The sequence below is a fragment of the Eutrigla gurnardus genome, assembly GCF_963514095.1.
Source record: "Eutrigla gurnardus genome assembly, chromosome: 15".
Classification (NCBI taxonomy): Eukaryota; Metazoa; Chordata; class Actinopteri; order Perciformes; family Triglidae; genus Eutrigla; species Eutrigla gurnardus.
In genome coordinates, this window is record NC_139938.1 from 3,449,578 (window position 1) to 3,467,675 (window position 18,098).

The following is an 18,098-nucleotide window of genomic DNA, read 5'->3' on the forward strand; positions in this document are numbered from 1 at the left end:
CGTAATTAAACATTACATAATTTATTTCAATAACTTGTTGCTCTCTGTATATTAATTGATCCAGTATTAATTTGAACATTTGAACAACTACTTTTAGATTGGCAAATTGCACCAAATCCTACAGAGGCAGCAAAGAGATTCAAAGAAATTAAGTCAAATTACGTTCTTTTTTCAACTTCATTTATGATTGATGATACAAAATCATTTCAGGCAATAAAATAAATGTTGACTTTCTTCTCTATTTTGGTAGCGTCTCCAAGCATCCTTGGGGAAACTCCTGCAGTTCTGGATAGGGTGGAATGTGCTGCCCAGACACTTGGATGTTAACGTGGTGGAGAGCAACTTCCCCAGTTCTTCCACCTGCTTAAACTTCCAGGACATTACAAAGAGTCCTCTAACTTTGAAAGAGACATTCTTGCTGCTATTTGTAGCACTGACACTGGGTTTGGACTGGTCTAAGGACACATCAATATATCACTGTACACCTTAGTGTACATTTGTTGTCCAGCAACAAAATTTGGATTGCAGCATAAAAGCATTTGAAAGAGTGATATCAACTAGGGCCTAGTTCTGCCAGTGTGTGTAACACTGGTGCATTAAAAAGGTCTGCATGCTTGTGATGTGGTGAAGCATATTTGTTATTTGCTTCATGTCTATACCATTGTCTTTTAGGTTTAATCTCACTGTTCACAATTGTATTAAAGCTCAGGAGACTGTTACAGAGACAAAGTGAGTTGTTGCTGTTCTTTATTTGTGGTTTTGTTCTGAAACAGGATGCATGTTGCAGTTTCTCGAGCCTTCTGATTCAGAGACTTAAGTCTCCAATCACATGTGAAATTAATACTTCAAAACAAGTTATCTTGATAACTACAGGACAGTTTATCATACAAGGCTCTGTTACATAACCATAATGGTTTTCAATGTTTAAACTTAATGGTTCACAAAAAGTTCATTAATAGTAATAGACATAAATTGCTTATTGCAAAAAGTTTGTTTGCAGTCATATTGTACAATGCAGCAAGTTTTATGACATCTGGTATAAAATAAAAATGCTGTCATTACCATTCTTTTTAAATCATTTTAGACACTTGAAACAAAGATATCAGAACTGCTAAACCATAATACCGGCTTCTTTATCAGAACTAGAGCAATATGGATTTACTGGAGCATTTCTGATAATAAGCTCACACTTTGTACATAGACATCTAACACATTGGACAGAGGGCAATCAGGGTCTGGTAGACTTCCAACTTCCTGGTCAGTCAGTGAGCGCTGCAGCTGAACTTCAGGGACCACAACACCAGGCTGATGGTGACCACACGGTCCGGTCCAGTCAACTCCAAACTCCGTGTCAACCTGCAATTGCAAGAGCTGAGGTTAAACGGTAGGATAAAGGGTCAATCAAAATCAAAGTCTTAAAGATTTTTATGGTCAATATGTCTACAGAACTGTAAGTCATATTAATTCATTTTACAGAAGCTAGTTTGAAATATCACCTGTTTATCATCTGGGATTCTGTATCTATGCCCCAAAAACAGCTATGGCATTGGAAAGAGCTTGACTACAATTTCCAAGAGCCAATACATTAATTTTGAGAGCTAAGATGTATCATTTTCTCTCTAAATCACTGCTCCTTGTTTGACCACAACATTGTAGCAATACCTTATTGTGTTGAAAGTGACAATGATAGGCAGTATAAATCCATCACATTTAGTTCCTGAACAACAGGCTACTATAGTTACATTTTGCTACTGATACATGCACTTTATAATGGACATAAAGTAGAGATAATGTTGCCAATATCCCATGTAGGAAATTAAAAGTTAAAGTAAAACAGAATTACTGAATAAATCCAAACCTGTATGGGGCCCTGCTGCGCCTCATGCTCATGGCGAGTCCACAGTTGCAGCGGTGACTGGTTGCCCTCAGTGCGTAGTCTGTGGCAGTTCCAGCCACGCTGGAAAAACTGAAGGTGCTTCTGTATGTGGGGCACAAAGCACCAGTGCAGAGCATAGAGATGCATTTCATTGTCAGGATTGAGAAGGCCTTCTCTCTCAAGGTTGGTAAAGATGGTGTAGAAGAGATCAAGAACTCCCACATAAACGTCTCTCCAGAGCCTTTCGATTCTGATGGGTATAAAGGAAAAACTATTTATTCTACCTACAATGAACAAAAACAAAATATACAGGGAAAATACCTTTACCTAATACTTTTACCTACTGTTGGTGTATGACAACACTCCCATCAATGATAAGCACAGTAAATTAGAACTGAATTAAATACGTAAGTAATAAGTGATGTATTCAATATTCACTCTAAATAACAGTTAATGACAAAGTTTAATTTTAATTCTCTTAAAGGATAAGTTGATTTTTTCAAGTTTGTCTTCAAACAATGCTCACATGCCCACATGTATGATGAAAGAGTTTTTTGTTGCTGTAGTTGTTCCTCTGTCCATCTATACTGGCTGTGGAAAATCTAATGCTAACCATTCTATTGTAAGTGATGGCTGGCCTTGTTCTGTGACTGCTGAAGCCTCATATATGCTTCAGAATGAAGTTCAGCTGAACTACAGAATGAGGACTAGATTTGTCATCACTTACATTGGAATCACACTAGAATAGTAATGTTCTCCTGGTCAGTATAGATTACAGAGAGACAATTAGAGAACAACTCTTTTGATATTTACACTAACGTTAATGTTGAAAAGCTCATAATCTGCTGCCACAAAAGCTTGATTGTATTAAGATAGACTTGAAGAGACAGGTTAAGTCAGTTTATATTGCCATCTTTTACAAAGTGTTATTTTGATAAATGTTGAATGGAAGATTATGTTACCTTTGGTTATGGACACTCCTGCCAGCAATGTGTGAATTCCTGTTCAGTCCTCTATTAGCCACCATGTAGCGTGCAACATCAACATTTTCCCCGCCTTTATCTGACCTCACACGTGATGGCACACCATAGACATCGACAGCTTCCAGAAAGCTTTTTAGGACTGTTGCTGCACGACTGTTGGTGGCGGCACTCAAGTATACAATCAAACGACTAAAGCCGTCAATACCACCATGCACAACAATACGCCATCTGAAATAGATATGCATGAGAACAGATTAAGATCAGTACCACTACCTGCATCATGCATCTCTGTATGTGCAAGTTGAGGCCAGATTTACACAGAGCATACTGTATATGCCTATTTGATCAGAACTTCTTTATCTGAAATCTTTAACACACAAACTTAAATAAAATCCTGATATACTTCTAGGTCACCATTTCTTTGTATTCAATCCAGCTCACAAAATGTACACCCACACCCGAATTTATACAAGGTTCTGGTGAGTATTTTGATTAAAAATAGCCTTTGAGGCCAGCTGCAAGTTGTCTTTTTTAAGAGTTTTTAGTCTTTGGTCACTGACATTTTCTGTTTTTAGCACTGTACTCCAGCATATTAGATTTCATAGAAGACAATGGCTGAGGTTAAAATGTCGAGTGCCACTTTAATTTGGGAATATTGGGTGCACAGTGTGGGAGCCGTAGCCATTTTAGCCCCTGTCAGACTGTATATACAAAGATTATAATTTCAGTACTGTGCCAAAAACAGAAGGTTTATCACAGTTTCTAACTGACCTGTTCGGACCACTTTAAAAAGCCACCCCACCTAAAAGTTCAAAGAACCAACCAGCATTACTCTTAATTTTGATGCTGGTAGAAATCAGTAAAACTGATTTGCATGCACAAGAACACTGATGGATTAAATAATTTGATCCATCCACCATTGATAAATCCCAGTCCGGCTTGCAGTGATACTTGTAGGTTAATTAAAATTGTAGATGAGCTTTTGTTACTGCTCTGGATATACACTAAACTGGGTAGTAAGTATCTTACAGTAGTACAATCTACAATAAAGTGGATGCTTGAGATGGTTAATGTTTTTTCGATACCTTATCAGTTTGTGATTTCCATCGATGTGCCATAAACTGTTCGGTGCTCTAACAGAGTACTTCCTACGCCTTCTTGGGTTCAGCTGAAGGGTGCGCATCAAAACTCCACCAGGATCCACTCGCCGCATGGATTCCTGGACACGCTGTCCTATAATAGGCAAAAAAAATCACAGATATGGTGTACAGAAAAAAAGTAAAGCATTCCCCAATCTGGCAGTGAATTCACAAATCCAGATAAAATCCAGACTAGCACTAAATAAAGCAGCTTCCTCACATTGTGAGTAAATCGGCAAGTAGGCCAAATCCCAACATCAAATAACCCCTGAACAAATGAATGGGTAATGAATACAATTCCTTACTTTGTATGCGTATGCCTTGTGCATTCAGGTGCCCAACCATCATTTTGTATCCAGACATGGGATGCTGCTGCAGAATTTGGGTCACAGTTTCATCCAGATTGTTGTCCTCTATTGGAGTTAATAGATTGTGGACTCTGATCATCAAAAATAACAAGAAAAAAGTCACAAGAGGCAACGAAGAAATGTCACCCATCTCACAGTAAAAACAAAACGACGATTATTTTAAATCGGTGTCTCCTAAAACAAACCTCATTGCTGTTTAGTCTAAATTCAGCTGCTGTGTCCTGTAGAAGTTTATACATTTTATTTATAATTTAAGTTAAAATCTTTCGTATTGTATGAGTTTATATATGCAACACTATCATGTGTCAAACTAATGCAATTGTGCTGAAATGTCACATCTGACTCTGTTCACTTTTTACTCCAGAAATAGGGTTACAGATCATCTGACAAACTGAAGATGTTAATTAATGGCACCCATGTACAGTATCAACAAATGCAGCAGCACAAATCCACTACCTGTAAGGAGTACATATGATAAACTAAGTGTAGCGACTAATTGTCCAATTTAAAAGGCCGCCAAGAGGCTCAGTGTTGTCTTGTCTGAGACATAACACACCCAGGTGTTAATTGCCGGAAATGATAGGAACCAAAGAGCGTGTGCAGGATAAACAATTAATAATACAGGCCAAACCAATGTTGGCTCCTACACTAAGTTTGTCAGTAATATAAGCATGTTAGTCACCAGTCCATCTGTCGTTGAAAACCAAAGCATATAGGCCTATATAATCAAGTATTGTTAGACCTATTCCCAGTGCATATTAATGTAAGTTAATATCAGTAACGTTAGTTAATTTTTAGTTAACTTCAACTCAGTGCAAAACTCAAAGCAGTGCAAGGAGACATATTATTGTATAAATGTTGATATCATGAACAATTTATACTAAAAGCTTGGACTCAAATGTGCACCTAACGTTAGACTATATAAGATAAACACAGTATATTTCCCAGTGGTATTTGGAGATAAGGTGAGCAACATTACCATCAATAAACACTAGCTAGTTAAATATCTCTGTGAATTTGCACACATATATTGCCACCTTTAAAAGACGAGACACGGGAAACCAGACAAACAGACAATGTAGCGTTAGGAGTAAAAATTACCCTATTCCGTACTGTGCCATCCTCCGACGAATTGTTCTCTCGCACACTCCGAACACCTGTGCTATTTCCCCAGCAGTGTGCCCCCGCAGTAGGTGTGCTTCGATTAAAGTGGGGGGTATATTGTACGACGGACGTCCAAGGGTCCCTTCTTCTGACTCTGACAGGGTGTAAAGTTGGCGGGCGACTTCTTCAAGACCGTCTAACACTGCTAGCTCCATTTCCACATCCATATCGGCGTTGAGCTGAGCCAAGTCATCCATCAATCTATCCAGACGAAACTGAACATAGTCGTTGGTTGCATGGTTCTCTAAATCGTTCGCTAATGATCGTAATTCATTCGCAATCGCTCGTACAAAAATGCCATTACTAAACCAGAGCTACATAAATAACAAATGTCAACAACTGCAGCTAACGGTTAGCTGAGCGGGCGGGCTAGTAGCCAGCAACATCCCTGTACAGGAATCAGCTCCGCTAGTAAGGCAGAAGTAGTAGGCCCGAATCGAGCAAGCTCCTGTAACCAATCATGCTGTTGACTGAGGTTAGGACCTCCTACTTCATTAACATATGGACACAGAAATACAGAAATAAATAAATGTAGGTGAACAGAAATGTAGAAATAAATATAAAGCATTTATTTATTTATTTATTCTGTTATTCATTCTTTTATTTATTTATTTATGCATTTATTTATTTTTTTATTCATTTCAGCATTTATTTATTTATTCCTGTATTTATTTATACATTTATTTATTCATTTATTTATTTATTTATTTATTTATTTATACTTAAGTCATGTTTAGTCCTCCATAAATTCTTGCACGGCTATGTTCTGAATTTCCTTGACTACCTTGAACATTTTCAGAATTTTCTGCAGTGGAGCCAATGGTCCTGTGCTGCTTCTGCTTCATGGAGGAGGACACTCTGCACTCTCCTGGGCGGTGTTCACTGTGAGCATAATACCTCATAACGAATTAGAAACTCAGTGCATGTTCATAATAGAATATTTATGGAGCTGTTCTTTAATTTCAGCGTCTTTGCTATACGCTATTTGATTGATGAAATGGTTTCCATATGTGTCTTTGCAGGCAGTCATAAGCAGCAGGACCTATGGACCTTCGAGCTCATGTTGAATAAAGGTTCTAGTGACACCACAATACACCACCGCGCGGTGGCCGAGTGGTTAGAGCAGGTCCTTAAAGAAAGAGTGCGCAATGCCCATGCGCAGGAGACTCTGGCCAGGTCTTCACCGGTTCGAATCCAGCTCGGATACAGCACAATGACGCAGCAATGCAGATTCCGTCATTGTAGGATGAAGTTTTTCCAGACGAGTGTCCCCGATGCAGCCTTTCTCGTCTTGGCTGCTCGCTTTAGTCCACTAAGTCATTTTGCTTCGTATTAGTGGCATTTTGGAGTGGGGATGAAACCCTCCAACGTGTGAGGGGCTCAGCAGCTTCCAAATTATTATTAACAAGCTTTTACTTTTGGAGAGTACAAATGAACGCAGGCAAGTTACAAGCTTTTAAGTTTCAAGCGCAAACTCACATAAAAACATCACCATTCCACATTTCAAAGTAATTCACAGTCACCTCCTATGAAGAACCAAATTGAAGGAGTTCTAACAATGAGCACAATCTTCAGTGGGCAAATCATTTACATTAAGAGCATTTTCAAATCATAAGAAATGTTGTAAACACTGGTGTGTTGTAGTTGATTTCATATCCAGTAGATGGCAGTGAAGCAGGATGATTTAGCGTGCTGTCTAACGTTACTTTTTATAGCTTCCACCATCCCACCGATGCTCTCTGCGTCTCCGCAGTTTGTTCAAAGGCCTGCTGAAGCCAACGCGTTAGCTAGCGGGAGTTAAGCTAGCTGTTGCTGCCATGGATGCCAGAGTTTTAGCACGTAGCTTTGGAATGCAACCTAAGCATTATAACAATAATTATGTATTTTAGGTTAAACTATTTGATCCGTTATGTTAACCGACATGAGCTTAGATATGTCAGGAGCATTCATTACACGAAAAGCAGTGTCTGGAGATATTAATGTACATTTAAGGGTGAGTGGTCTCCAAAGAGACAGGTCTAATGTCTGCGTCCTGTTTGGTGATGGTCAGGGTTCACCCTGGACTCGCCAGTCTATCACAGGGCTGACATGTAGAGACAGACAGGTAACCAGTCTATCACAGGGCTGACATGTAGAGACAGACAGGTAACCAGTCTATCACAGGGCTGACATGTAGAGACAGACAGGTAACCAGTCTATCACAGGGCTGACATGTAGAGACAGACAGGTAACCAGTCTATCAAAGGGCTGACATGTAGAGACAGACAGGTAACCAGTCTATCACAGGGCTGACATGTAGAGACAGACAGGTAACCAGTCTATCACAGGGCTGACATGTAGAGACAGACAGGTAACCAGTCTATCACAGGGCTGACATGTAGAGACAGACAGGTAACCAGTCTATCACAGGGCTGACATGTAGAGACAGACAGGTAACCAGTCTATCACAGGGCTGACATGTAGAGACAGACAGGTAACCAGTCTATCAAAGGGCTGACATGTAGAGACAGACAGGTAACCAGTCTATCACAGGGCTGACATGTAGAGACAGACAGGTAACCAGTCTATCACAGGGCTGACATGTATAGACAGACAGGTAACCAGTCTATCACAGGGCTGACATGTAGAGACAGACAGGTAACCAGTCTATCACAGGGCTGACATGTAGAGACAGACAGGTAACCAGTCTATCAAAGGGCTGACATGTATAGACAGACAGGTAACCAGTCTATCACAGGGCTGACATGTAGAGACAGACAGGTAACCAGTCTATCAAAGGGCTGACATGTATAGACAGACAGGTAACCAGTCTATCACAGGGCTGACATGTATAGACAGACAGGTAACCAGTCTATCACAGGGCTGACATGTAGAGACAGACAGGTAACCAGTCTATCAAAGGGCTGACATGTAGAGACAGACAGGTAACCAGTCTATCACAGGGCTGACATGTGGAGACAGACAGGTAACCAGTCTATCACAGGGCTGACATGTAGAGACAGACAGGTAACCAGTCTATCAAAGGGCTGACATGTAGAGACAGACAGGTAACCAGTCTATCACAGGGCTGACATGTAGAGACAGACAGGTAACCAGTCTATAATAATAGATATATAATAATAATATATTACTGAATTTCACAATTTATTGTTTGCATTACTTGTGTCCCATCATCAATCTTTAATCTGTATCTTCTTTAATCTATTTGGGACTCAATGTAGTAGCATTTGACCGTTTTAATTATCCTGTTGCAATATGAGATTGCTTTACACTTTTGCTCTTTTTTTCTATACAGACCTGGACGGAAGAGAGATTTCTCGCCCCTGCCCTGGAGTCACTACTTTGAAACCATGGAAGATGTTGAGGTGGAAAATGAAAATGGCAAAGATATATCCTTCTTGTGTTTGTCAGAAAATATTTATATGATATTTGACACTTTTGGTGTGGAAATCACCCAGAGCATTCAAAGCCAACTAGGTCATTTCAGATTTAGCCTTTTCTTGAGACCAGTGTGCTGTCTAACTTCAGCTTAGTATAGAAAATTAGCACTTTATGCAATTCATGTGTATTGTATTTTGAGCAGCTAATTCTTGCACGGCTATGTTCTGAATTTCCTTGACTACCTTGAACATATTCCGTGGAACATACACAGAGAGAGAGAGAGAGAGAGAGAGAGAGAGAGAGAGGCTCAGTGTGTCACTATAATCCCCCAGCAGTCTAGGCCTATAGCAGCTTAACCAAGAGCTGGCTCAGTGCAAACCTGAGCCAGCCCTAGCTATAAGCGGTGTCAAAGAGAAAGGTTTTAAGCCTACTCTTAAATGTGGGAACAGCGTCTGCCTCACGAACCAGAACCGGAAGACGGTTCCACAGAAGAGGAGCTTGATGGCTGAAAGCTCTGGCCCCTGTTCTAATTTTGGAGACTTTAGGAACTACAAGTAACCCTTTATTCTGAGAGCGTAGTGCTCTAGGAGGACAGTAGGGTTTAATGAGCTCTTTAAGATATGATGGTGCCTGTCCATTAAGAGCCTTGTAAGTGAGGAGAAGGATTTTAAATTCTATTCTGGATTGTACTGGGAGCCAGTGCAGAGAAGCTAATACAGGAGAAATGTGATCCCTTCTTCTGGTTTTAGTCAGAACACGAGCTGCAGCATTCTGGACCAGCTGGAGAGATTTAAGAGATTTATTAGAGCAGCCTGATAATAAAGAATTACAATAGTCCAGCCTTGAGGTAACAAATGCATGGACGAGTTTTTCTGCATCTTTTTGAGACAGCATTGGCCTAATTTAGTCACTCTCATCCACGTACTGATTTAATTTGCCCAAAAGAGGTCGCTGTTCTCCCTTTGAATATCTCGTCATGGTTTTGAGTAGATTTGTTGTTGAGTTTCAATGTTTTCCTGCCAATTTAAATAGCTCTTCGTATATACTGTAATATTAAAATAATGTAAAATGCTGGAAAACAAGTCCTTGGGTCCTTTCATGCCCTATCCACATCTGTTACAAAGGCTAACAACATTTTTGGAAATATCTACAAATGAGAAACTGTCTTAAAATTTAAAGTAATCATAGATAATCCAACTCTGGGGGGAAAAATGTTTCTCTTTGATTTTAGCGGAGTCACTGGATGAAATCCTGCAACTTTCTGTGGCAAAAAGAATTCACTCAGAACCCCACATGTATATGTATCACATGAGGGTGCATGCTGGAGAGAAACCACATGTTTGTAAGAATTGTGGCCAGGGGTGTACCAGTGGAGGGATGTGCTACAGGCATGCAAAATACTGTGAGGAATTGCCATTTTTCCTTTTCGAAATGATTTGAATTGATCGTTCATCATGTTGAGGTTTAACTTTGTTGCAGCTAAACGGCTGCATATTTCTCATATATTGACTGTAAATCTAGAGTAACAGGAATGCATTTTGATTTTTAACAAAAATACCTACATTTTGCTTCTATGAATTGTTTTCCAAATGGTTGAAATATTATCTTATTCAGCACTGTGCAGCACGCCTGCACTGACGGATCTTACTGGATGTGTTTATGGAGCATTGTAAGATGATGCTCCTGTAATACAGCAACATTGGTTCAGGAGTGGTTCAGGAAACATTCTTGAAAGTAGTTGATGACTATCACTATTCATTTCCCGCTGAAGTGGACGCACTCATACATAAACACCTCTTTGACCGTCTCCCTCGCCAGTGTAACAATAGGACTGTTTATTTAAGTACTGTTGTATGGGGGACTGATCTAGAGGTTACACCGCGCTCGCGAACCAGTTGAGATAACGTTACAGTTGTGAGATGATGACTGCACTCATGCAATAAAGTTCAAGTAAGCAAGACTGCTTTAATCGTCCATTGTGTATAGTCCAGATAGAGACGGAACACAATGAAACAGCCAGCAGCCTATTGAAACAGCGCCACCAGCCCTTTGACTCTCTGCTGTGGCTGATGTTGCACACTTCAATAAAGACGCGGTGTGGCTTCATTCAATTGCTTTACTGGACAGTCTGAGAAAACACAGTGCAATACAGTTCTGCTTCTGTCCAGCCGGATGCAGAATACATACTGTGTGTATGGGCTGTGTTTCCTCGACAGGGTTGCTCATTTGTGGGGATACTCCCTCTTGTGGCGTAACGACGCCACTACACCCCTGTATTGCCTGATGGAAGAACAAGAGCACAGTGATTATTTTAGATAAAATAACAGAAAATATAAATATGAAATAAATAAAAAATACGAGTGTCCCTTTTATAAACATCTGAACTTATTGACCTCACAGTATGATGATGTAGTTAAACATGAAAATATCCATTATTACAAATAATGACTGTGCTTTTAACACGTTTTAGAAGTGTCCCACAGCATGGAGCACAGTAGCAAAGCTGACATTGTAAAGCTGAAATGTGACTTTCACTTCTCAGACGCATTTTTCCATTCATAACTTGTCACCAAGAAATGAGGTATTTCTACTTTTTCAGGGCAAGTTTACGTTATTTTTTCTAAAAGCATCCCAATTTCCTAACATGCATACATGTTGGAAAAGTGTATAAATAGCATGTTTACGTATCAAACCTTTAAAAGATTAATCGAGCGTCATAGTTTACATTACATGCCAATCTGTTATTACATGATGCACTCATGGTTTTCTTACATTTGCTGATTTAAATGTTATGTGCGTTATGAGTTGTCCACGTCCCGTATGCCAAAAAGGAGAACAATTTATGGCCGTTCTAAACTTGTCGTTTTTTCTTCTTTTCTTTTTTACAGAAGGACAACACGGTGGCTGGATAATACCACAGTGACGGACCCTCAAAGAATTGTAGCCCCTCGTCACAAAATGATTCCTGTTGAAGATATTCTTTGTTGTCAACATTCGACGGAACGAATGAAGACGTCCTCTCAGTCACCAGCAAGAGTCGACTGCTGGAGATCAGGGGGTGAGAGTGCAGCTCCCTTTTCTCCACTTCGAGAGTTAGACTGTTTGTGTTTTTGGCCCACTCATTGAGTTTGATAAACAGCCACGAGATGGACGAGAACATGTGTAAATACCTTGCATTGGAGTAAGTCTGTATTTTTGCATCAGTCAAGTTCATTTCTGACTGAAGTCGTTTGATATTCAAAGCTGTATGCAGAAAAGCCCACTGATACTGTGAGTGGATCACAGTTCATGTGATCAATAGCTTTATTTTCTATTTTCCTTGTTTTGATGATTTATGTCAAACTGCCTGTTGCACCATAATTTTCTCTGCTCAGATTTCTTAGTTTCTTTCTGCCATGTGTTCAGTATTGTGTGTTTTTTCTGGACATTTATTCATTTTCAATGAAGTAGTGAGATCAAAGCCAGCTGAAAGAAACAGAATCTCAACTGCATATTATAATGAATGTATCATCTGAGCTTACCTTCTACTTAGTGTCCCCCAGCAAAGTGTGGCTCACCAAACAGACTCCCTTGTAGTTAATTCAGTATTTAGAATCATGTAGATCATACTCACATCTGATAAATTATGTTTCTGCTTTATGTTTGTGGCTGGAACCATATGCTTGTTAATGGTGGCAATCAATAGAGAGCAGCCATTTGGTCCATGTATGAGGTTTACAGCATTAGGGTTAGAAGGACCTTTTTGTTGACTTTCCCAGTCTGTTTTTTTATATAGTTGACTAAACAAAGAGCATTCCCATGATTTGTGTCTGAGGAGCATCTACTACTATTAATGCCTTCAAAAAACCTTTAGGAAAGAAAAGCCTCGTGTGTATTCAGTTAAAACCTGCAGCCCGAATGACCTTGAACAAGTAAGATTTAGATCATAAGAACAAAATGCTCTGCTATTTAGCCAAAAATAATATGTAAGCATCTGGTTGAGGTAAAATAGTTGGCCTATAAGTGCATGTTTTCTCATTGGAGTCTGAGCCACCTGTTAAAGCATGCTCTCTTTTGTTATCAGTGTTAGCGTTGGGAGATTGGAAGAAGAACTGAAGTCCCGACTATTCTTTGGTGCAGAATACATGTCTTTGCACAAAGTAATCACTAGTGATGATTGCAATCATATTTATAGTATTATTGAGGTTATTTACATCGCTATATAACAACAACATGAATATTTACACCATTTTATGATTATTATGATTAATAATAATCATAATAATAACATATCATTACAGTCATGTTTTTGTATTATATTAATATAGTTATTAATATTGGTATATTTTGTATTGGGTATTATAATAATGTATACAGAATATGTTAATATTAACAGCTAAAATAATAGTAATTGTTATTATTGTTATTATTATTATTGGTTTAATTCATCTTAATGCTGTTAACAGTAAACAGCCTCATATTTTCAATCATTTAGTTTCCGATCACAAAAATGTATTGATTTTTAAACTCTTTTTCAGCCACATATTGAATATACTTATACTATATATGTGTGAAGTCAAAACATTTTAATTTTTTTTAGAATTTTAACATTGGCTAATTTAAACAGGATTATTGCTTGGTTTAAATCAATGATAAATCCTTATACTTTGAATTTTCTTCCCCCTCAGTTGGTGCCAACGACGTCATCGGCCGTCCTGCACGAGGTGGACGTGAGTATGGACTCGTGGATGAGGTAGGTCAGGTTGGGTTTTTTTGGAGACTTCTCCGAAGATGAGGACAGCGAGCAGGAGGACGTTCAGGACGATGGATGGACGAGCGATGATTCTGGCTACAGCTTCATGTTTGAGGCTTCTGATGACGAGGATGAAGAGGAGGAAGTGGATGAAGACGAAGATGATGACTTCAGACTTCAGCAGTTCACTCTTCTCAGCGTCTGGCAGGGATTTCGTAAAGAGATGTTTCCCGGTCGCCTTCCCTTTTGTCCTTCCGTCTCCGTCCCTTCTGGTGTGAGCCGTCCTGAAGAAGATCCATCCTTGGTTCCTCAGGGGCCAGAAGATTCCACTCCCTCAACCTCAGGCTGCAACACAAAGAGAAGCAGAGAAGAGGACGCACAGGTAAGTGTGAAGAGGCAGAGGATCTCCGAGGACAGCAATGAAGAGGATGATGATGATGACTTCAGCTGATCGCCATGGAAACCCATTCCATGAAGCTCTCTATGCACTGTTCTTGAGCTCATCTGAAGGCCACATGAAGTTTGGAGGTCTGTAGCGATTGACTCTGCAGAAAGTTGGTGACCTCTGTCTGCGCACTATACACCTCAGCATCGCTGACCCCGCTCCATCATTTTACGTGGCCTATCACTTGGCTGAGTTGCTGTTGTTCCCAATCGCTTCCACTTTGTTATTATCGCACTGACCGTTGACTGTGGAACATTTAGGAGCGAGGAAATTTCACGACTGGACTTGTTGCACAGGTGGCATCCTATCACAGGACCACGCTGGAATTCACTGAGCTCCTGAGAGGAAACAGAAACAGTCTGAATGCCGAGGTGCTTGCTTTTATACACCTGTGGCCATGGAAGTGATTGGAACACCGGATTTCATGGCAATATAGCGTGTCTCTTTTTAAAAGATTTACCTTCTGAGTCATAGTTGGTGATGAGAAGGATGGAGGACTACAGGACCAGATGAGAAGGATGGAGGACTACAGGACCAGATGAGAAGGATGGAGGACTACAGGACCAGATGAGAAGGATGGAGGACTACAGGACCAGATGAGAAGGATAGAGGACTACAGGACCAGATGAGAAGGATAGAAGACTACAGGACCAGATGAGAAGGATAGAGGACCACAGGACCAGATGAGAAGGATAGAGGACTACAGGACCAGATGAGAAGGATGGAGGACTACAGGACCAGATGAGAAGGATAGAGGACTACAGGACCAGATGAGAAGGATAGAGGACCACAGGACCAGATGAGAAGGATAGAGGACTACAGGACCAGATGAGAAGGATAGAGGACCACAGGACCAGATGAGAAGGACAGAGGACTACAGGACCAGATGAGAAGGATAGAGGACTACAGGACCAGATGAGAAGGATAGAGGACCACAGGACCAGATGAGAAGGATAGAAGACTACAGGACCAGATGAGAAGGATAGAGGACCACAGGACCAGATGAGAAGGATAGAGGACTACAGGACCAGATGAGAAGGATGGAGGACTACAGGACCAGATGAGAAGGATAGAGGACTACAGGACCAGATGAGAAGGATGGAGGACTACAGGACCAGATGAGAAGGATGGAGGACTACAGGACCAGATGAGAAGGATAGAGGACCACAGGTCCAGATGAGAAGGATGGAGGACTACAGGACCAGATGAGAAAGATGGAGGACTACAGGACCAGATGAGAAGGATGGAGGACTACAGGACCAGATGAGAAGGATGGAGGACTACAGGACCAGATGAGAAGGATGGAGGACTACAGGACCAGTGGACTGAGTGAGTAATCTCCTACAGAGACTAATCTCTGTAATCTCCTAAAACTACAGTACCAGTAATGACATAAAAGTTAACTTTACATCAGTGGGATGTATTTATTATAGGAGCTTTCTAGAATAGTATTCCATTGTTTATAATATAATTTCAGACCTTCAGGATTATACACACTGCACCAGACTTCCAACAAGAAGAGACCATGTGGAAGACCTAGACTCATCTTCCAGGGCCAGATGAGAAGGATGGAGGACTACAGGACCAGATGAGAAGGATGGAGGACTACAGGACCAGATGAGAAGGATGACACCACCCGCCTCACCCACCAGCCAAAGGGTGAGGCGGCTCCCGAGCAGCACAGAGGACGTTTTTGTTGTTTTTGGGAAGCTCCTCTCACACACACACACACACACACACACACACACACACACACACACACACACACACACACACAGGATTTATTTCGGATTATTTATAGTTTATAGAACTATTATTTATTTTCTAGTAGATATCTGTCTGTGTAAATCTGTATATATCATCTCAATCTGTACAGTATTGCTTGCTTTGTTTTGTGTCAGCATATATTATTGTACAGCTACTCTGTGTGCCTGTTATTGCCCTCGGGGACAAATAAAGTTTTTGAATTTAATTGTACAACCTCTTTGCATCTGTGGTCAGAAATGAAGGAGACAGACCATTTGTATGCATTATTGAAAAATCTATAAAGAATGCATGCATATTCATATTCATAGTATGTCAAAACAAGTTGTAGTATGTCAAATATTCATGAAATAGACATTGTATAGTATGCGAGGAAAACAAATTAAAATAGTACATCTCAAAAAGTCATAGTGTAGCATATTGAATAAAAGTGGTCGTATAGTATGATGAAAGTAATACAAAAAATCATAGTATGTTTTGTCAAGAAATGTAAAAGTCATAGTATAATATGGTTTTAAAAATCAATGGAGTAAAATGTTAAAAAATAATTATATTGCAGGACAACAAAGTCGCGATATAGTATGTTATAACAAGTCTTATAAGAGTCATTACATAGTATTCCATTAAAAAGTGATATTAAAGTATGTCAAATAAATTCATAAAGTCATTGTATTGTGTCTAAAAAAGTTTAGTTATTAATTTAGTTTAAGTTTAGTTATTAAGTAATAGAATAGACATTTTTTTTTACTTTTTTAACTTGTTTCTAATATGAATAGTCGATGAAGTGACAAGTCAGGCTATCATTTGTCTGCAGCAAGACTCAAGAAAGGAGCAGCACATCAGCTTGGGAGATTCAGAACCAGAATCAGCTTTATTAGCCAAGTATGCACACATACAAGGAATTTGACTCCGGTAGGATGGACACTGTCTCAGACAGTAGACAGTAGACATACATACAAATGTAAGGCAGTTGCCTATTTTGGCCAATAGATGGCCCTGTTGTATTATTTATGCCCTCAGGCGTTACGCGTTGTTGCTGATTGTCCTTTACCGGTCACGTGTTTTCACGTGTTGGTTCAGTGTTTGTTTATGGTTTGCAAGGTAGGCACTATAGATATCTCTCCACATCATAGTAAAATATCTTGACCATAAATCGTTAATACGCTGTTCTATTTAAATGATGTGTTCATTGGGATGTTTGTCTACCACCATGATGAAGTGTTAGGATTTATAACCTGGTTACTGTGTATTAACATTCAACCATTTTTACTCTAACATATACAGACAAATATCACTGGCTCTTTTACATTGACACCATATCTATGCTTTGGTGTAAACATATGAACACCTAACACACCGTAAGTTCTCTATATATCCCAGTAACTTGGCCTAGCTAATAACGGGGCTCATCACGTGCAGTTAGCTTAGCTTAGCTTTAGCTTCGGCTTCAGAGTGACAGGGATAACCGACAGAAAACATCATATAACAGTGCAGGAATATTCGGCCAACTACCTCGCCACCTCTATAACTCTGTGGTGTTACTCTTTTTATATGTCTCTTTTATCAGTTTTCTTACACCTGAGAAAACACAGCAATACAGTTATGCTTCTGTCCAGCCGGATGCAGAATACATGCTGTGTTTACTCTTGACAGGGTTGCTCATTAGGGGGAATACTCCCTCTTGTGGCGTAAAGAGGCCACTACACCCCTGTATTGCCTGATGGAAGAACTAGAGCACAGCGGTGATTCTTTTAGATAAAATAACAGAAAATATAAATATGAATTGACTAAAAACTATATGAGTGTCCCTTTTATAACCATCTGAACTTATTGTCCTCACAGTATGATGATGTAGTTAAACATTTACTACTGTTTGACTTTATCACCCTCCAACGTGTGAGGGGCTCAGCAGCCTCTCAGGAAGGAAATGAAACAAAATAGAGTATTAGTAGGTGAGTAGTGGTTTACCAGAGGTAGGCCTATGTGCTACAGGCAAACAATCTTGTTGGCTGTCGAAGTTAACTTCAAAATTATTATTATTTGTAGAGTACAAATGAACGCAGGCAAGTTCCAAGGTTTTAAGTTCTAAAATAAGCAATATGTGACATTTTTAGGAGGTATGATAATATAGTTAAACATTTTCTCTGGGAAGGGAAAAAAGCATGAATCAAATTGAGTAAATGATGTGCCCCTTAGGGAGAAAGGGGGGATAGGGTTACCAGGTCCAAGATTGTACCTCTTAGCAT

The 18,098-nt window shown here is 39.8% G+C and overlaps 1 protein-coding gene and 1 long non-coding RNA gene across 2 annotated transcripts in view; one reads left to right on the plus strand and one right to left on the minus strand.

Moving 5' to 3' along the window:
- Window positions 1–281: 281 nt before the first annotated feature.
- On the minus strand, window positions 282–2,896 carry LOC311025747. The gene is made up of 3 exons (XR_014598419.1): window positions 2,839–2,896; window positions 1,859–2,126; window positions 282–1,356 (listed from the first exon to the last, which is right to left on the minus strand). It is a non-coding gene; the product is annotated as an uncharacterized lncRNA (long non-coding RNA).
- Window positions 2,897–4,942: 2,046 nt separating this feature from the next.
- LOC311025298 (protein phosphatase methylesterase 1-like) overlaps window positions 4,943–18,098 on the plus strand; it is a gene marked incomplete at its 5' end in the record, with an annotated part of 249,179 nt that continues 236,023 nt past the window's right edge. Inside the window, 3 exons of the mRNA XM_084028148.1 lie at window positions 4,943–4,961; window positions 6,553–6,706; window positions 8,826–8,930. Coding sequence (XP_083884274.1) covers window positions 4,943–4,961; window positions 6,553–6,706; window positions 8,826–8,930 — 278 coding nt within the window. The remainder of the gene's footprint in view (window positions 4,962–6,552; window positions 6,707–8,825; window positions 8,931–18,098) is intronic.